Source organism: Sander lucioperca, chromosome 1 (assembly GCF_008315115.2).
Source record: "Sander lucioperca isolate FBNREF2018 chromosome 1, SLUC_FBN_1.2, whole genome shotgun sequence".
Classification (NCBI taxonomy): domain Eukaryota; kingdom Metazoa; phylum Chordata; class Actinopteri; order Perciformes; family Percidae; genus Sander; species Sander lucioperca.
In genome coordinates, this window is record NC_050173.1 from 44,908,692 (window position 1) to 44,929,165 (window position 20,474).

The 20,474-nt window shown below is 42.7% G+C and overlaps 1 protein-coding gene across 3 annotated transcripts in view; it reads left to right on the plus strand.

Moving 5' to 3' along the window:
* fat2 (FAT atypical cadherin 2) overlaps positions 1 to 20,474 on the plus strand; it is a 123,921-nt gene that overhangs the window by 83,155 nt on the left and 20,292 nt on the right. For all 3 annotated transcript variants that reach the window (XM_031317108.2, XM_031317109.2, XM_036004745.1), the window contains 4 exons: positions 7,336 to 7,533; positions 9,678 to 10,278; positions 10,965 to 11,165; positions 15,692 to 15,849. In XM_031317108.2, coding sequence (XP_031172968.2) covers positions 7,336 to 7,533; positions 9,678 to 10,278; positions 10,965 to 11,165; positions 15,692 to 15,849 — 1,158 coding nt within the window. The remainder of the gene's footprint in view (positions 1 to 7,335; positions 7,534 to 9,677; positions 10,279 to 10,964; positions 11,166 to 15,691; positions 15,850 to 20,474) is intronic.

The window sequence follows — 20,474 nt, forward strand, 5'->3', positions numbered from 1 at the left end:
TCAACAGGGCGGGTCCTAAATGAACTTTTTGTCCACCAGCCAAAAGGCAAGTGAATGTTTAAATTGGACCAGCCACTCAATGGATAACCATTGTTTTTTTGGCTGGTGAGTGAAGCGAATCTACCAGCCACATATTTTACCAGCATTTGGCTAGTAGATGATACTAATTTTGGACCCTGGACGCATGTGTTGCCACGGTGCTACACTTCTTACAAAACCTTTGATTTATCAGATAAAATGTTATTTCCCTTCTATTTCCATCACAGGGCTGGGGAATAGCGCTTGAATTCATACAACACAAGGGACAAATATTAACTCGCTTTTACATGAACATAAGCAGAACATGCAAATACTCCCGAAAAGTTTAGTTCATCTGTTCATGTTAGGTCAGTGACTTAAAAAAGCTTGCAAGTTTTAAGGTATTCTCCAGAAAAAAGAAGAAAAAAAAAAACATTCCTCCTGACTGCCTAACAAGGTGATACTGATGACAGATGTTGTAATGATCAGAATCAGAATCAGAATCAGAAAGGGCTTTATTGCCAAGTACGTTGCACATACGAGGAATTTGTCATGGTGTTGTTGGAGCATGTCACACATTCAAATATAAGAAGGATAAAAAGAATATAAACAATATTAGTATAATCATATACACACAGTATGTATTAATAACGATTAAAATACATTTATTTAGATTGAAATAAATTTAAATAAATAGTAAAATAAGTTAAACAGTAGTAAAAAGGACAGCAGAGTAGGTACAGTGGCATGAGGAGCCAGAGGAGAAGTATGGAGAGAGTCAGGGTGGATTCCGGGCCTTGTTTAGAAGGCTAGTGGCGGAGGGGAAAACACTGTTTATGTGGCGTGAGGTTTTGGTCCTAATGGACCTCAGCCTCCTGCCAGAGGGGAGTGACTCAAAGAGCTTGTGTCCGGGGTGGGAGGGGTCAGCCACAATCTTTCCAGCACGCTTCAGAGTCCTGGTGGCGTATAGGTCCTGGAGCGGCGGCAGATTGCAGCCAATCACCTTCTCAGCTGACCGAATGACACGCTGCAGCCTGCCCTTGTCCTTGGCAGTGGCAGCAGCGTACCAGATGGTGATGGAGGATGTGAGGATGGACTCAATGATGGCTGTGTAGAAGTGCACCATCATTGTCTTTGGCAGGTTGAATTTCTTCAGCTGCCGCAGGAAGTACATCCTCTGTTGTGCTTTCTTGACGAGGGAGCTGATGTTCAGCTCCCACTTGAGGTCCTTGGAGATGTTAGTTCCCAGGAAGTGGAAAGACTCCACAGTGTCAATTGTGGAGCCACAGAGGGTGATGGGGGCAGGTGGGGCTGGGTTCTTTCTGAAGTCCACAACCATCTCCACTGTCTTGAGAGCGTTGAGCTCTAGATTGTTTTGCTTGCACCAGGTCACCAGGTGGTCAGCCTCCCACCTGTAGGCGGACTCGTCTCCATCAGAGATGAGTCCGATGAGGGAGGTGTCGTCCGCAAACTTCAGAAGCTTGACGGACTGGTGACCGGAGGTGCAGCTGTTGGTGTACAGGGAGAAGAGCAGAGGAGAAAGAATGCAGCCCTGGGGGGATCCGGTGCTGATGGTCTGTGAGTCGGAGACGTGTTTCCCCAGCTTCACATGCTGCTTCCTGTCAGACAGGAAGTCAGTGATCCACCTGCAGGTGGAGTCAGGCACGCCTAGCTGGGAGAGCTTCTCCTGAAGCAGAGCCGGGATGATGGTGTTGAAGGCAGAGCTGAAGTCCACAAACAGGATCCTGGCGTAGGTTCCTGCGGAGTCCAGGTGCTGGAGGATGTAGTGGAGGGCCAAATTGACTGCATCATCTACAGACCTTTTGGCTCTGTAGGCAAACTGCAGGGGGTCCAGGAGGGGGTCGGTGATGGCTTTGAGGTGTGAAAGCACAAGGCGCTCAAAGGACTTCATAACCACAGAGGTCAGGGCGACGGGTCTGAAGTCATTAAGTCCTGTGGTCCTTGGTTTCTTGGGGACAGGGATTATGGTTGAGGTCTTGAAGCAGGCTGGCACGTGACATGTCTCCAGTGAGGTGTTAAAAATGTCTGTGAACACTGGAGACAGCTGATCAGCGCAGTGCTTCAAGCTGGATGGGGAGACAGCATCCGGTCCAGCAGCTTTCCTGGGATTCTGTCTCCTAAAGAGTCTGTTGACGTCCCTCTCGTGAATGGAGAGAGTCGTCACTGAGGTGGGAGGGGGGGTGGAGGTGGAGGGGACCTTTAAGGAGGGCATTGGTGGGGGGGGCCACGACCCTGTTGAGGTGGGGGAGGTGGAGGTGATGCACAGTGGCTGTAGCTGTAGGGAGGTGTCGTGGGGGATGGTGTCAGGACTGTCCTTTTGTCTTTCAAATCGACAGTAGTACTCGTTCAGGTCGTTGGCTAGGTGTCGGTCATTGAAGGAGTGGGGGGTTTTAGGCTTGTAGTTGGTGATCTGCCTAAGTCCTTTCCAGACAGTCGCAGAGTTGTTAGCTGAGATCTGGCGTTGGAGCTTCTCAGAGTACCGATGTTTAGCCTCCTTCACTGCCTTGCTAAATTTGTACTTTGACTCTTTAAATCTGTCTTTGTCCCCACTCCTGAACGAGTCTTCCTTAGCCAGCCTTAACCTTCTGAGTTTGGCTGTGAACCAGGGTTTGTCATTGTTGTAACTCACCCTGGTGCTTGATGGAACACAGCAGTCCTCACAGAAGCTTATGTATGACGTCACAGCCTCTGTGTACTCATCCAGACTGTTGGTAGCAGTCCTGAACACATCCCAGTCAGTGGAGTCCAAACACGACTGGAGATCCTCCACAGCCTCACTGGTCCACTTCCTTGATGTCCTCGCTACAGGTTTGCAGAGCTTTAGTTTCTGCCTGTAGGCGGGGATCAGGTGGACCATGACGTGGTCAGAGTGACCAAGTGCAGCACGGGGGACGGCGTGATAAGCATCCCTGACTGTGGTGTAACAGTGATCCAGAATGTTCTCCTCTCTGGTCGGGCATTTAATATGTTGACTATATTTAGGGAGTTCATGAGTGAGGTTCCCTTTATTAAAGTCACCAAGGACAATAACTAGGGAGTCCGGGTCGGTCCGCTCCACACACAGTATCTGGTCGGCAAGCATGCGCTGCGAGTCCTGCACGTTGGCCTGCGGTGAGATGTAAACACCGACCAGAATGAATGAATGGAACTCACGGGGTGAATAAAAAGGCTTACAGTTTATGATGAAATACTCCAGGTCAGGAGAACAATGCTGCTGGATCACTGTCACGTCGTTGCACCAACCGCTGTTGATGTAGAAACAGATTCCTCCACCTTTTAGTTTTGCCGGAGAGGTCCGTGTCTCTGTCCGCTCTGAAAAGCTGGAAGCCTGCCAGCTGCAGCGCAGAGTCCGGTATTATTCCACAGAGCCACGTCTCCGTGAAGCACAAAACAGCAGATGAAGAAAAGTCCCTGTTTCCCCCCAACAGCAGTTGTAATTCCTCCACTTTGTTGGGCAGAGAGCGCACGTTAGAGAGGAATATTCCAGGTAACGGTGTGCGTGATCCTCGCTGGCGGAGGTGCACCAGCGCACCGGCCCGTTTCTCTCTCCTCCGGCGTTTCGCTGCGTGAGCAAAGGTGAGCGCACCTTTGACCAGAATGTCCAAAATTTCCAGTGAAGGGAGAAGAAAAGTGGGAAATAAGTCTGATGGTGTTGTTCCCCTGAAGTTCACGAGCTCTTCACTTGTGAATGAGATACGGGTACCATCGCAAGAAACAGAATTAAAACACAAAACAAAACAAAACAGAGCGCACCAACACACCGTGTCGCCATTCTGCGGCGCCATCAGTTCAGTGATTGAAGATTGAAGATAGTCAAAGAAAAATCTCTGAAGGTCTGTCATTTTCTCTCAACATATCTTTCTGGGTCATTAGAACTCCATCTCCAGCACAGTCCAGCTGAAAATATGCTGACCTGTAAGTGTTGCTCTATCATAGCTGCGGCGCCCAGACCTCATTAAAACTGTGTGCTAAAATCAAAGCGGTTTCTGAGCCTTGTGGGGATCAAAGAGGCAGGAGGATCGGCTGTCATGATTTGTGTATGTGTGTGTGTTTGAGAGTGTGTGTTGCTTGCAGGACATCAATGCCACCCTTTCACCTAAAACCTCTAATTACAGGGCTAAGTTTGCTAGAGTGAACAACGTTTACCTTGTTTACGTGTGTTAAAGCTTCAGTACAGATTCATGTGCGTTCATGCCTCTGGCAGCAGAACTATCACAGAGTTGTTTCAGTCACGCTGGCTGTTGCCCACCGACTGTGCCAGCTCTCCATCATTCTGCCTGCTGCAGCTCTGCCAGCTCAGAAACTCTTATTCAGTCACAGAATACCTGTGCGCTGTGTGGTGACAAATCCTAACTACGTGATATCGTTCCATCAGCTAATGTCCACTGCCAGCTCGGCCTGATGAAGAAAAGCTCTGATTGATGATGGATGAATGGATGATGGATTTTGCTAAAACTGGAAAGGAGTTGTCAGTATTTTCCAAACAGGTGTTGCCAGTCAGCAGCAGCGGTGGCGTTGTCTCTTCCGGAGACATTGCATGCCATTGATTGACTATTTGTCACTGTTGGACGCCTTTTTAATACGACTGGCACATCTGTTGTAGTGAAGAGTCGGCGCTCTGAGTGTTTGACTAAAAGCAGCAGATGGACAGGTAATTTGGTATCTTTGCAGAACGTCTTCAAAGGATGCAGAAGCGCTTCTACACAGCGATGAATCACGTTGCATCTGTGTTGGTTTACTGCTCGTCCTGAAAATGCTGACTGAAGTTTGTCTTCACTTCGGCATGCTAAACAGTGAGACATGAATAATCTATGTGAGCTCCTATCACTCCCAAATTTAACAGCATCTGCCACTTTTCTGTTGAGGAAGGTGATTTAGAAAATAATGTTTTAGAATTTTGGATAAACATTGATTCGCAGGTCGAAAGACGTCGAGATATCTCGGCTAACTTTGTTGGAAAAGTAAATCTGGGTGACATTTGGCCATTGGTTTTAACAGCATTTCAATGACAGATTTTCAACATATAACACAGTTCACATTAAAATATAGTTATTTAAAGCTGCAATATGTAAACATTCTGATTATTACCTGATTATTCCTACAAACAAAAAACATATGCGTTTAAATGTGTTTTTCTAAAGATCTAGTTGTTGTCAGGTGTGTTACAGTACTTAACGCGCTGAACCAGCCACTGTTTTTACGATTATCCTACTTTGTGCTTCTGTAAGTGTATTTCTCACAATTACCCATGAGCACCCACTGAATCAGTGCGTGTGGTCTATACAGCTTAACAACTGCAAAAGACCAATTAATTCCTTACGGGGACCTCTGGAACCGGTGTGATACTGTGGTGAAGAGAAGCATCTGTGGGTGGGAAGGTACATCTCTCCCAGCTTTAATGCCTTGCTCAAACCACTGACTCAAACTCATAACCCTGACTCACTCTTTTAACCACCGACCTGCACAGGGAATCAAACTCATAACCCTGACTCACTCTTTAAGTAACCTGTTGTGTATTCCTCACACTCTGATGAAGCCATTCTTTGTGTTTTGGGATGCAGGCTCTAATTGAAATTTGAAAGACCACACCGGAGTTGCGTGTTTTAGCCCATTAACTCCAAATTGCCCATCTCCCAAAGGAAGCTGTACGTTTTTTAGATTGATAACCCAACTTCATCGTATTAGTGTCAGCAGGCTTTGGAAAGCACACAGACTTTTTTTAAGGTGGGTAATCCATCACAGTGAACAATTTAAGGACTTTATTATTTTTCTAGTTAAAGTTACTGTGCTGTGGAACCAAAGTTGCAAGCAGGGGCCATTTTAAAAACCTTTCTTGATGGTACAGTAACTTTTGATACAGTGAGCTGAGTGGAAGTTTTAAGTACTGATGAGCCACATTGTTGGAAAGTCAGGTCCAAAAGATAAAACAATCAAATGTTGTGTGATGTTAACGAATTTGGGTGCTCCAGCAGTTTACTCTTGAATCTCTTGTGTCAGAGTGTCCTTGAATGCACCAAAAGTGAAGGCTTTGAAAACCACAATATTCAACGGTGCTGATTAAACTTTGATGAGGTGAAGAAACAAATGAGGCAACAAAATGGGATTGTTCTCTTTTTAAAGTGAATTTTCATAGCATACTGATATGATTGGAAGACGATCTAAAAATCTAAACAAATGCTATGGAAAATGAAATGGGTACTCCTAGCTAAAACTAATGTTTACGTACTTCCCCCTTATCACCTGTAGGACATTAAGCCATAGGAGTTCCCTCGAAAAGAAATGGAGTCTAATATAATATAATCTTTCTAATATTTTCTATATTGTTCTAATATAATCGCCCAATTTATATCCGATAGCTCGGACTTAAAGGTGCAGTAGGTAAGCCTTATAACACTAACTTTCTGTCATATTTGCTATCTATGTAATCCTATGTTCCAGTAGAACTACGTGAAGCAGGTAATTAAAAAAAAAATATCCAGCTCCTCTGTCACCACCTACAGCCTGTAGTGTGATTTGCAAAAATCCACAGCTCCCTGTTCAGATGCACCAGTCAGGGCCGGGGGGGGGTGTTTAACTGCATGTCAATCACTGCTCATGCACACACATTCATTCTCCCTTGTGGGGGGCGGGGCTTAGGAGACCATTTTGGGCTTTAGCAGAAAGGGGGTAGGGACTGAGAAGTTGTCGATGTCAAATTTTTTGGCTAAGTCCTGGATCTTCACAATCCTACCTACAGCACCTTTAATATTCAGTATATCTCTGTATAACAGCAGCACAAACTCCAGGCTCTTAGATGACCATAACGTTGAATCAACACATCTTTAAAACAGTCTAAACAAAAACTGAAAATGTTTTCTTTTTTTTTAACAAACTTTATTAAACAACAATATATAATGAACAGATACAGACATTAGTATTTGAAAAAGGCAACGTCTCATCTCATTTCATTTTTACAAGCGTTGACAAAAACATTCACACCTTTAAGTCTTCATGGCATTTAACTGCAGACATTCATTTTTCCCCTTTACAGCACTTCAGAGACTCAATCAAGGAGTTATAGTCAAATAATAATGCCTTAAAGAATGGTTTGTATTTTTGAAATTTGGATTTATGAATATGAAATGTACCCAATAATAACACAAGGTTAAGGTTCTTTGTATATAAAAATAACTGTACATTATAATCTTCATGAAGGTTGGGTTTATCGCAGGGCCGCCGCTTTAAACTGGAAATAAAATAAAGTAAAATAATTGAAGTTGAACACAAAGGGGAACTAATGCACCCGGTCTCCTGCAGGAGGGCGAGCCAATCGGCAGCGGCATCCTCCAGCTGGTGGTGACGGACAAAGACACGCCCAGGAACGGCCCGCCTTTCTCCATCCACATCGTCAGCGGCAACGAGGACCGCCGTTTCCACGTCGACCAGGGTGGCCTGTTGTCGCTCTCTGCCCCACTCCGAAAGAAGGTCAAACCCCATCACCAGCTCAAGATACAGGTGAGAAGGCTGTGAAAACTCTAGGATTATAGACGGAATCACTGTGACATCGCGCTAACAAAAAAATCCCTTCCGAGTAGACAAATTGCCGCTGGTTTAAATTGCTGAGTAGAGCTTGAACAATTCCAAATTTTGCTATAGAATGAATTGTCTCAGAAAGAATTGCGATTAACAATATAATTGTCTCTTTCAGTCAAATTTAAAAATATTTATTTATGCCTTACTTTTTTTCTTTTTTCCATTAAAGTTTTGAATGAATCCCAGCATATGGAATGGCGATTTCGATTTGAAAACGATTAACCGTTCAGCCCTAGTCTTTAAGCTCCAAGTTTCCCCTCCTGGATCCTGTCTCGCTCACCTGTTTTTCCCTCTTCCTTAACCTGTTCACCTTTTGTCTGTCAGATTTGGAGAAAAAAATATCTATTGCCATACAGTATCTGTCTCATCTCACATTTTACCCCTGAGATTCACATCTTTTTGCTGGAATCTCATGACAATAAAATGAAAATGTCACAGATTGTCACAATGTGAACGGAACTACAAAGTGCTTGTTGTAATCCCGGTTCAGTGATAAAACGCTGACGGCGCCGCCGAGTGTCCCCCGTTGCCCTCGGTTGCTGTGCTGCTGACGGTGTTGTCAGGAGAGGAAGTGCTAACAGAGAAATGATCATGTTCCGCTGCAGTCCTGAAAGTGATACAGCTGACTGCACAAGCCGAGAGTCCTGACGTACTTTGGGTTCACCCATGAGAAAAAAAGTTCCGGCTTTGACTTCAGGGTGCAGATAATTAGCTTTTTTTTCGCTTTGGATGTGGGGGGGGTCACATCGTCTGCATATTCCCATCATAGTTACGGGTATACGTTGTTCTTCAGGGGTCATTAAAAAATATCAAGTTGTATTAAGAAACTTCAGGATGTCCACCGCTGTGAACGTAATAACATTTCAAGTTATTAACTGCTGACATTTTGCAAAATGAGATTTCAACTCCAATCCATAATTAGGGTTTTATTAAAGTTTAACCTGGTCTTTCCACTAAAAGTAATATACAGTTATTAGGAGCCACAGCTTTCAGGGACGTTCAAGATCATGAACAGGAAGCATTTTTGAGTACAGTTGAATATGTATATTAGTGGATTGCATTGCATGGAGTTTTGTAGCTGGGTCAAATGTTTTTGGATTGAAAACTGCTGATAGAGGACATTTTAGTCCAAATAACTGCATTTCTTATTTTTGACCATTCTCATGCTTAAATACTGTTTTTGTCCAGCTGGTCAGTGTAAATTAAATCCACATATGCAGCATTTAAAGTATCATGGGAGGCAAACTGTTCATTAAGAATAGAAATAATTCCAATCTAACACTTTTTTCCTATTTCCTACAACGCTAATAATCTCTTGACCCCTTAGAGGGAAGAGTTCGACATTTTGGGAAATAAGCTTATGAATATCGAGCTGGAGTTGGCAGCCGGAGAGCTTAGCTAAGCACGAAGACTGGAAACGGGAAAACAGCAAACATGGCTCTGTCCAAATGTTAACAAAGCTTCTAAAGCTCACTAATTAACAAGTTGGATCTCATTCGGTCATAGAAATGTATTCATTAATTCTAGGGCCGCATTTAACAATTATTTTCATTGTGGATTCATCTTTTGATTATTTTTTCGATTAATCGATTAGTTATTTGCTCTATAAAATATCAGCAAATGGTTTTTCGAAGTCCAAGATGATGTTGTTAAATATCTTGTTTTATTCCACAACTGAAATATATTCAGTTTACTGTCACAGAGGAGTGAAGAAACTAGAAAATATTCACATTTAACAAGCTGGAATCAGAGAAATCTACTTTGTTTTCATTAGAAAAACGACTCAAACTTGAAGTGATTATCAAAATAGTTGGCAATTAAGTCAATAGTTGACAACTAGATTAGATTAGGTTATATTCAACTTTATTGTCATTGTGCAGAGTACAAGTACAAAGACAACAAAATGCAGTTTGCGTCCAAGCAGAAGTGCAAAAAGAGCAGAAAAGTGCAATGTGATATTCAAGGTGGTGCATAGACAGGACAAGGAATTTTTTTTTGATTTACAGAGAGCAGTGATTTCCCAGAGGTCTTATCTTTGCGCTATGTGCTCTTCATGCACCAATCAGGTGACAGACAGCGGCCACCCTCCCCTCTCCTCCATCTGTGTGGTCAACATCAATGTCACAGAGCAGAGCAAGTATCCTCCCTCCGTAGTGCCTTTGGAGGTCTTCATCACCACCTCCAGTGGTCTGTTTGCCAACCGGGTGATAGGACGTCTCCACGCCTCGGACCAGGACCTGCAGGACGTCCTGACCTACAAGTTAGTGTCAGAACAACCAAACGGGGGGAGGTTCTCTGTTGACCTCGCCGATGGCAAAATCTGGGCGGATGAAAACCTGAAGGAGGGCTCCTACTCCCTCAACGTCAGCGTGACCGATGGGAAGTTCAGCGTCTGGACCGGGGTCAGAGTTCACGTGTGGGCGGCCGACCAGAGGGCACTGGACTCGGGCCTGACGCTGCAGCTGCTCGGGCTGTCCCCGGAGGAGTTTCTGGCCGACCACTGGAGAGGCCTGCAGCGCAGCCTCGGACAAGCACTGGGTTTACCCAGACATGAGCTCCACATGGCCAGCCTTCAGCAGCTACCCGACACCCAGGTCCTGGAGGCCCTGCTCATCTGGAGGCCTCAGAGTGGGCTCGTCCAGTCTCTGCCAACAAACAGACTCGCAGGTGATCAATTAATACAAGATAAATGTTAAGCCATGACGCGAAAATGTCACAATGAACTGATTCAGGGATTAATGTATGAGCACTGCACCATATGGAGGGAATATACAGTACATTTTAAATAAATTAGAAGAAGAAAAATGTTAAGGGTACAAATCTAGATTCATATCTGTTTTTTTCATACTGTTGGCATTTTACTTTTGATTTAGACTCCTGGGAATGCAGAAATCTACTTCATTTAAAGGCTGGAAAGTTGGAGAGTTAAGGAGCTACTAGTTTAATGAGTCTCAGGCATTTTGCCATTGCAAAGGAGAAAGAAACACAAATATAAACATCTTGCAGCCCTACATATTATGTAAATAAAAAAAAAAGAATATATATATATATATGTGCGTATATATAAAGTTGACGTGCCTGTTGATGGCGGGCCATGACTGGGTCGATAAGACACTACATAAAGTTCCAGATTTAAAAAAACAATTGACATTGCAGTTCTACATCTTTGCAAACTGAGCCCCCGAACACATCACTAATTAGCTTTTGAATAATTGCACCTCATTCCGAAGACATCAACTAGGCTGAAATACAGAACAATGATTACTTTGGACACAAAGTGAGTGAGGTAATCCCTGTGAGATGAAAAGTCTCTTTGAAATGTGCCCTCTGAAAGCCTGATCTCTTTGATGTAGGTGTGATATCGGACATCGAAGACTCTCTGGGCCTCAGCATCCTCAGGGTGAGCCACAACGGGTGTCTTGGTACCGGATGTCCGCCGCGAGGCTGCAGGAACGCCGTGCGACTAACCCATGAAACACTGAGCCATTTCACCACCGCCAGAGCCGGTTACATCACCCCACAACACACATGGGAGAGCGTCTGCCCCTGTAACGGTACATCTGTGTGTGTGTGTGTGTGTGTGTGTGTGTGTGTGTGTGTGTGTGTGTGTGTGTGTGTGTGTGTGTGTGTGTGTGTGTGTGTGTGTGTGTGTGTGTGTGTGTGTGTGTGTGTGTGTGAGTGAGTGAGTGAGTGAGTCATACATTTGGTTTAATGATATTGGTTAGTATCTTTATATACACTAATTAAATTGATAACACTATCTCAAAATTCAAATGAGAAACCTTTTATAGATAAACTATGCAAAGCTGTGCCTCAGGTGGTAGAGTGGGTCGTCCATTTGTGTGCGTGCGTGCGTGCGTGCGTGCGTGCGTGCGTGCGCGCGTGCGCGTGCGTGCGTGCGCGCGCGCGCGTGCGTGCGTGCGTGTGTGTGTGTGTGTGTGTGCATGTGCTTGCGCGCGCGCGCGCTTTAGAGAGGCGTTAATGAGCGAGTGTGTTTGTGGGCATTGAGTTGAGCATGTGAATCAGGGGAGCAGAGCAGAGAGAAGAGCAGCAGAAGAAAACGAGCCGAACGTGAGCTCCGACAGAGTCGTTAAAGACCAACTCTCTCTCCTAACTTAACATCCACACTGAGCAAAGAGTGCACACTGTCTCGTCCAACTGTGGATGTAGATGTGCAACAGAAAACCACATGAAGGTGTAACTGAGGAAAACCGAGTCAGAGAAATCTGATTCTATCCAAATCAAAAAAATTTACATTTTCAGGTTTTTATTTCTACATAAAAGTACAAGAACTATAACAGATGATGTACATTAAATTAAAGATAAATGCAGGAAAGTGGCCTGTTAAAATGCAAGCTATATTATTATATTATTATATACAACACAATATATTATTTATTTTAAAAAAATATATAGAAAAGCAATTAGGGGATACAATGATAACAGAAACGAGGAGATGTAAGGATCTGTACTGTCACCATCTGCAACTTATTTAAATCTTTTGCTGCTGTGTAGCTTCTCCATTTCCTCTGTGCATTGTGTACAATAATGTCAATCAACAGAAAACTCAAGTCAAGAGTTTGAGTTTGTTTACTGACTGCATGAGGATACTTAGTTTTGTCCGGTTTTTAGTGTGAACACACTACCCGCTCAAAACCTGTTTGGAAATATCATGTAGATATAGATATAGCATGTAATCAAAATGTGTGAATTTTGCTACTTTGCGACACGTCATTTGTAGTCTCCTCAATGTCTTTAGTTAAAGCGTGCTGCTTTTGAAAAGTTTCACTAACTTTTCATCCTGCCAGGCCTACACTGAGATGTCCGTTGCGGGGTTGAGGATGAGCTGAGGAAATACCGTCTCTGGTTTTTGTAACAGTTAGAAATAGAAGAAGAAAGTTTATTCTGTAATTTTCCGCTCAGTTCTTCTGGACTTTCCAAGCATAAAAACACATCTTCCATCAGATTAAATTCTTGCTCTTTGAAGAAGACTTATATTCTTTGTAAAATCGATAAAGATATCTGTTGCTGCCAGAGATCAAAGAGCCATCTTCCTCTTACCTGTTGAAACACAGTGATCTGAGGGAGTAATCCCCAGGATTTCATAGAAATTATTCAGAACATGTTTAGTGTGAATGCTGGCCCTCTGTTGGCTTCTATCCTAGGCGACAGCACATCTAAACCCCCGAGCAGCAGTGCCACCTCGTCGGATTCTCCTCGGTGATTTGTGTCAGCATTCCTGTGAGGATTAGTGGTGTGAGGACAGAATAAGAGTCACCTAGGGGCTCTCCAGGATATACACTCATTATCAGCTTGTTTGGAGTCTTCTTCACTCATGGAAGATCTACTGAATGTCTAAGAAATGCCATATTTTGACTATATCGGATACCTCTTTAGTCTTAAGTGACTGTGGGGTGCGATGCATATCTTAAAAGAAGTCGGACTGGGTGCCTGGGTAGCTCACCTGGTAGAGCGTGCCCCCATATACAGAGGCTTGGTCCTCGCTGTAGCGGCCGCGGGTTCCAACCTTTGCTGCTTGTCATTCCCCCTCTCTCTCCCCTTTCATGTCTAAGCTGTCCTATCGAATAATGGCCGAAAATGCCCAAAACATAATCTTAAAAAAAACCGAAAGAGTCCTACTGACTGTGTTAGACTACAGTTTGGTCTGATGTTAAAACTTAACTTCATTTCTGTCCCAAAACACTGACTTTTCACATATTATTGTGTAAATTACAGGGTAGTTGTTAAATCATGAGTCATATCATGAATCATAAATCACAGGATAGTGTTAGTGCAAAAGTCGATTCATCTCCAACTAGTATCCAAATCAGAAAAGCTTTGTTGTCTATCACTTGCCAGTGGATCTCATGCAGATATGCCAAAGATTTTCTGGGTCAAGCTTCTTCATTATGAGCATTTGCTGCCTTTCTCTGTTTTATGTCACTGTACTTTAATTATTGTGGGATTGGTCGGACTAAACGAGATATTTGAGAAACGAGATGCGTTCAGCTCTGAAATACCATGATGGCTTTTTTTTTTAACAATTTCCTGGCACTTTATGAACTAAACTTGTATTCAGTTAATTATAATAATTATAATACACAGATGAATCTGTAACAATAACTGTTAGTTGCTGTCCTGGAAATTTTACAAAGATGTAAACCACTTTCAGGGAATAGTGTTTTGATTAAAATACGTATAAAATAAGTTATAAAGTTCGGCCAGTCTGACAGTGTAACCGAAGAAACTTCCAAAAGTAATTATACAAATAGAATTTTTGACCTTTTTAAACACTCAAAGTTAGATTATAAAGTTGCACTTTATGCATTTGTCATTAAATATTCATGTTTGCTTGTTTACCCATAAAGCCAGTCTGTTTCAAACTGGTGACCTTCCACACACAAACTTTAAACTGGGGGGTTGTTCTTTTCAATTTTCAGTGCAGTATGGACCAGAAGGTATTAAAAAAGTTACCGGACTCACATCATACTTAAGGAAAAGTTATTTTTCACCAAAAAATGGGGGAAAGCTGTAATTTTTACCATCAGAATTTGGCAATGTGCCAAAACCTCCCCACAGGCATCCTTAGAAATACTAAAAATGCAGAAGACGTTTTGTCTGTAAACTAATTTGCTCCCTTTAGCTGTTTTAATCATCACTGATCATCATTTGGGCACATGGGCTTTTTTTTTTTTGTTAAGCTCTTGGCGATACTTCAGTTCAGAAGATCAGACAAATCTCTTTCTTTGCAGTGTCGTCTGTCAGATCTGAGATCACACATTACATTCAGTTCACACCATGTTTCAACTCTCTAGAGAACTGATAGAGATTAAAGGTTGTTTTTTTTTCTTCAAGTTTTGTTATTCTGGAAGAATTCTGGTGCCGACCAAAACTTCATTAACAAGATCTTCTTCCTATGTAAAATTCCATCAACTGGAGGGTCTTCAGTGTTATCTATTCACCCAAGGACTTAATCTTCACTCAGTGAATCGTTTCCACCGAAACGACCATAGATACTTTTCAGTGCTAATAGATTATTATAACAGTTTTGTTTCTTTAAAGCTGTTTGAACACATTATCTAAAACATCTGCATCTGGCCAAACCCTCAACATTAATTATGTTAAAGTGCTCATATTATGCTCATTTTCAGGTTCATAATTGTATTTAGAGGTTGTACAGGAATAGGTTTACATGGTTTAATAAAAAAAAAAAAAAACACCATATTTTTGTTGTACTGCACATTGCTGCAGCTCCTCTTTTCACCCTGTGTGTTGAGCTCTCTGATTTAGCTACAGAGTGAGACATCTCACTTCTGTTCTATCTTTGTTGGGAGTCACACATGCGCAGTAGCTAGGTAAGGACTACTAGCCAGTCAGAAGCAGAGTATGAGGGCGTGCCATGCTAGCAGCTAGGCAAGCATTATAACGTGTGTTCCAAAGTGACCATGTTTGTCTCTGAAGTAAAGGCTGGACTACAATAGAGCTGTTTGGAGCAGTTTGTGAACAGTGTTTTCTGTTGGAGATGGTAAGACCCTTTGGGGTGGACTTTGGGCTTTTTCACTTTGTAAACCTATAACGTGCACAAAAAAGATATATAACACAATAAAGGAAAGGGAAAAAGCCAAAAAGAATAATATGAGCACTTTAAACAATATCTTAAATATGAACAGACATCAACTACATGTAAGAATAATAATAACAAAAATACACCTTAAACCTTGCCATGCTAATAACCCCTTTCCTTCCACTGCTTGCATATATATACATAAACACTCACACACAATGTTCACGTCTTTGTTGTTTGAGCCTTAGTTTCAGGCCATTTATGCACTTAGTTTTTTGTGAAAGAAAGAGTATGATTGAAACAACAAGCTTACAGATCATCGACAGGTAGAAAAGCCACATTGTAGGAGTTCTGTGTCTTTCTGTCATGGTGCTGCGATTTATGACGGGTGATGTTTGAGAGAAGACTCACACAGTGCTTTATCAAATCATTGAGTCGTGTTTTGTCGACAACTTCTGCACGATACATCAGCAGGCTGCTGTGTTTGCTCACTATCGGTTTGTATTTATGTTTCAGAGTCTGCAGTCAGGTTCGACGGTAAATCCTACCTGAGGTATCTTCACGGGATGGATGAGGACAACCAGGACTTCAAACTGTCATTGCGATTTAAGACATTCCAGGAGAAAGGCCTCATTGTGTCCACCAACAGCACCAAGGACTGGGGAACTTTACAGGTATTTATGTCTGAGTGCAGACAGAAAACAGGATTTATTTGTGAACCATTTGTGGCAGATGTACTCTTTGTATGATTTCCTAAAGCACTGATTTTTATAAGCAGATGCAGCCTCTTTGTTGGGGCCAAAAGTTCATTCTGCTACGGCATGTTTATACGGTTCTGTCATCCTACAGCTGTTCTGTTGTAGCATGTTCATAATACACATTATTTATATGACACGTAGCTAGTGAAGCCAATCCAGTGGTAAACTGTAACAAAGTACATTTACTTTGGTACTTTTTTGAGGTACTTATACTTTATAGGAGTGCTTCCATTTAATGCCGAAGGATAAAAAGTTAGCAGTGAAAACAGATAGAATTTATCAATTTTAGCTCACAGTGTCCACTCATTATGATTTTCTGTTACTGCCGGTTTATTTCCATTAGTATGTTTTGGCTCCTAGCAACACCGCAGCATCAATTAATTTCAAACTGGTTCAAGAAAAAAACAGTACAGAAAAGACGTGTGTCAGTGTTTGTTCTGTTCACAAGAGACATGGAGCTTAGGGTTGTGCCGATGGACGATATCCCCGATGGTGATGGCTGACCGACATCATGATGGAGAGCCACCATCGTGATGCCACGCCCCCTACCCTGTCAGACACACTAATCCTAGTCGCGGGCGCTGGACGGGAAATTGACAACTACGTCGGTCTTAAACTAGCAAAGACACTTGCGTTGGGCTTTGCGCTGTGCTGCGCAGGGTGCAAGATAGGGCCCCTTAAGTGGAAGCTACTTTTTTCCCCCTCACAGTCTCTCTCTCTCCCTGTCAGTAGCAGCTTGCTCTACCTGGACTAGTAACGTACATAGACTGTAACGTATCAGCATGTGGTAAGGTCATGCTCTGCGTCCTGGCTTGGACACAGCGGTCTTGGGCAAGAGAGAAAAGGTGTTCATTCATTACACTTTCCTTTCTCCCCTCATGAGTTTGTGGACACTACTGTGTGCGTGCGTCAATAAGTAAGTCTGATGTCCTGTGGGTACGGGACGATGTTACGTATGATTTATGAATGTCTGAATGTAAACATCGCCAACTGCCAATTTAGGGGACATCGCCCAACCCTAATGGAGCTCTCCTCTCTGTCTTCTTTTTCCTTTCTCTTTTCTTGTCATTTCCTATCGGAATGATCAAATCTGAGAGCTGCTGATTTCATCTATGGGAGTTGTCACTGGGAATCGCCGCCGCAGCCGTCAAGCTAATCTTTAAAATCCAAAATGTTTCCAGCTCAGAATAACAAAAAAAAAATACAGGATGTTCTACTTCACTGTGCAGACTGATAGCATCTGATAGCATCAAATGTCAATATTTGTTTGCTACTTTGTGCCAGCAGTCATGTTATCGGCACAGTGTCAGATTGTTTTTCTTTAAATATTTGGTATCTGGTGAGCCGTTCGTCTTGCATTTCTGTCTAATCTCAGTTCTCCTTTTGTGTGTTTACTGCAAACACAGATCCCAGAATATCAAGACACTCTGCCGTGTATCTGGGTCAACACTGTCAGCATCACATGGCACCTGTTGACACCCTGAAACTTGGCAAATAAAATCAACTTGATTTCAAGTTGTTCTATAGTGGCAACATTGACATTTTACACCACATGCCCTTCTTCACTGTGAAATACCAGCTGTTTTTTTTTTTTATTAAAGTGCCCATATTATGAAAAAAACACTTTTTCTGGGATTTGGGGTGTTATGTTGTGTCTCTGGTGCTTCCACACACATACAAACTTTGAAAAAAATCCAGCCATGCTGTTTAGAGTGAGATACAGTTTCTGAATGTGTCCTGCCTTCAGTCTCTGGGTGAGCTGTTCAAAATCGGCACGGTTTGTGACGTCACAAGCCGAAACGAGCAGGCTAACCGCAACCATTAGCTCGTAGCGTTAGCGTTAGCATGCTAACGCTAGCATGCTACCTCGTTCTCAATAGCAAAGCACTGCTACAACACACACAAGTTCACCATAATCTACAAAAGAACTACTTACATGTGCGCCCTCATTTAGAAGTCTCCCAGCTAATCCTGCCTTGTAACTGACCGAAGTTGTAGAAACAGCCTTTCTTTTACTGTCTATGGAGCTAGCTAGCTGACATGATCTACATCTGAGCTACTGAGCATGTGCAAGTGCAATCAAAGATAGTACAGAAGAAGAAGAAAAGAGGTCTCACTCTGTAGCTAAAACAGAGACCAGCTGAAAAGAGGATCTGCAATAGTGAGAGAGAGAGCACTGCAGTACAACACAAATATGGTGTTTTATGAAAATTAAACCATGTAAACCTATTCTGGTACAACCTTAAAATACAATTATGAACCTGAAAATGAGCATAATATGGCTGCTTTAAGTATATGTGCAAAACCCGCTGCTTCTCTCTTGCCAAATCCAGCAGATGTCAGAACAGGGCTCACCAACCTTTTTGAAACTGGGAGCTACTTCATGGGTACTGAGTCATACGAAGGGCTACCAGTTTGATACACTCTTCTGAAATAGCTAATTTGCTTAGTTTGCCTTTAGTTATATATGATTATTAATGATTAATGATAGTCATCTATGTGAAGACACTGATCACGTTTATGATTTCTCATTATCAATAATTATCAACAATGACTTATCAAGGTGGGAAACAGATAATATCAATATTCAATTTTCATTTTTAGAACAGGCCTGAGGGCTACTCATGTGGTCCTTGGGGGCTACCTGGTGCCCTCGGGCACTGTGTTGGTGACCCCTGTGTTAGAGCATATTACGTATGCCTTTTCTTTATTTCTGCATGGCAGATTGTTTGTGTGCTAAATGCCTGATTGAATATCAGAGGCCTTGGTAACTCCCACCCCACATATCTTTAAAGTCCCACATCGAATTATGAAGCCGGCGATTACGCTTCTGGTTTCCTGCTTTTTCTGCATTGTCAGCACATCAGTGCCCTTTTTAACTTGAGTTGTGACGACTGCTTGCTCTGAACGTGGCACGTTTTCCGTCACCTTTTCCATCAAAATGCACGCAGAGGGAACCAGTTAGACTCCTGCTGGAGCCCTAACGAAAAATGTGTCGTCTTCAAGATTTATTTCACTCGTATCATTGAGGGAAAGGAAGATTGATCTCGGCGAAGCACTACTAGTACTGTACAATATGAAAAGAGAATGATTGAAAGAGAATGATGAATTGTTAGTATTCGAGATACATGAATCATTCTCTAAACAGATAACCAAAAAAAGGCGTGTTAAGTACTTGAACTAAAGCAGGATGCTTCCCATTGTGGGCTCTTGTTATCTGTGTGACATCCGTGTGCACTCGGGTGGAATATTCAATCATTTTGATTGTCGGATAATTCAAAAGCAGCATTCAGTCTTTCCCGAGAGTCAACCTCCTGGGTTTTGGTTCTCGACGCACGTATGCAAGATTGTGTCTCTGTCTGATTCTTCATGAGCAGAAATGGCTTCAAAAGGAATTTCTTAACGTGGTCATCTGAGAAGTCCCTCGCCTGCGGTTTTCGATGACTTCAGAATGAATGAATCTCAGTGACTTCTTATAAACCACCAACTCTCATCAGTGTGCTCCGTCAAGAGCACGTCTTTTAATAAAAAAACACTCACATTAGAGATCAGACCTACTTACTCCTGCTACTTGTCTTTTATGTCTGCATATATGTTGCTCTAAGTCTTTGAAATTTTAATTGTAGCGGTTGAATGGAAAGCCGCTGTAGCGAGCCGAGCAGAAGAAGTCAAGGCAACTTGTCAGTGGAAGGTAATAATTACCATCCTTGATCAGGAGGGACGGCTCAGACCTGACAGCGAGCAGTTTGAAGACTGGGCGGTGAACAAAGATAGAGATCCACACTGGTGTGGAATCAGTGGAGCAACGCTCATCCTCATCGTGCTCGCTGCAGTAACACAAGCTGATTGACTTTTAGTTCAGGCTTTTATCTTAGCTACGAGGAGGAAGGAGCTCAGTGTCTTGCCCAAGTATACAGCATACATAGCCAGGGTTTTCCCTAGGTTTGTGGAAGACTTAGTTAAGCGTATTTAGCGGAGGGTTTAAGGGTCCTCCCTAAAGAAAATGCTGTTTTCAATTCTTAATTGTTGGAAAAGCTAGAGCAGATAATAAATAATAAATAACACTCAAAGGGCTTAAATGCAAAACTTGCTAAAGAGGTCCACTGGGATCCAACTTCAAACATTAGATCTGAGAAAAGGCATTAAGTTAGTTTTGATCACATTGACTTTACATTCATGTGTATTATGTGTATTATACTGTCCACCATTCTCCGCTGGAGTGAATGACAGTCTCTTTTAACAGCGTTTGCAGATATGAGGTCATACTATAAATCTTTGATTATAAATTTGCATGTAAACAAAACCACAGAAGCTACTCCCATGTTACCAGATTTTATCATGTAGTACAACAAACAAGCGAGCACGCTCAGTTAAGCGTTTTATGACTGTAGAGGTGAAGCGCTGCCTGCTGCATGCCCCCGTTGTAATGCCTGCGTGAGTGTGTACACATGCGAGCAGAACAGCAGCCGATGTTGCTTATTAATGTTTGCCCAGCAGTATCAAAGCAGCATGCAGGAAGCTCGCAACGTATGCGTTCAGGG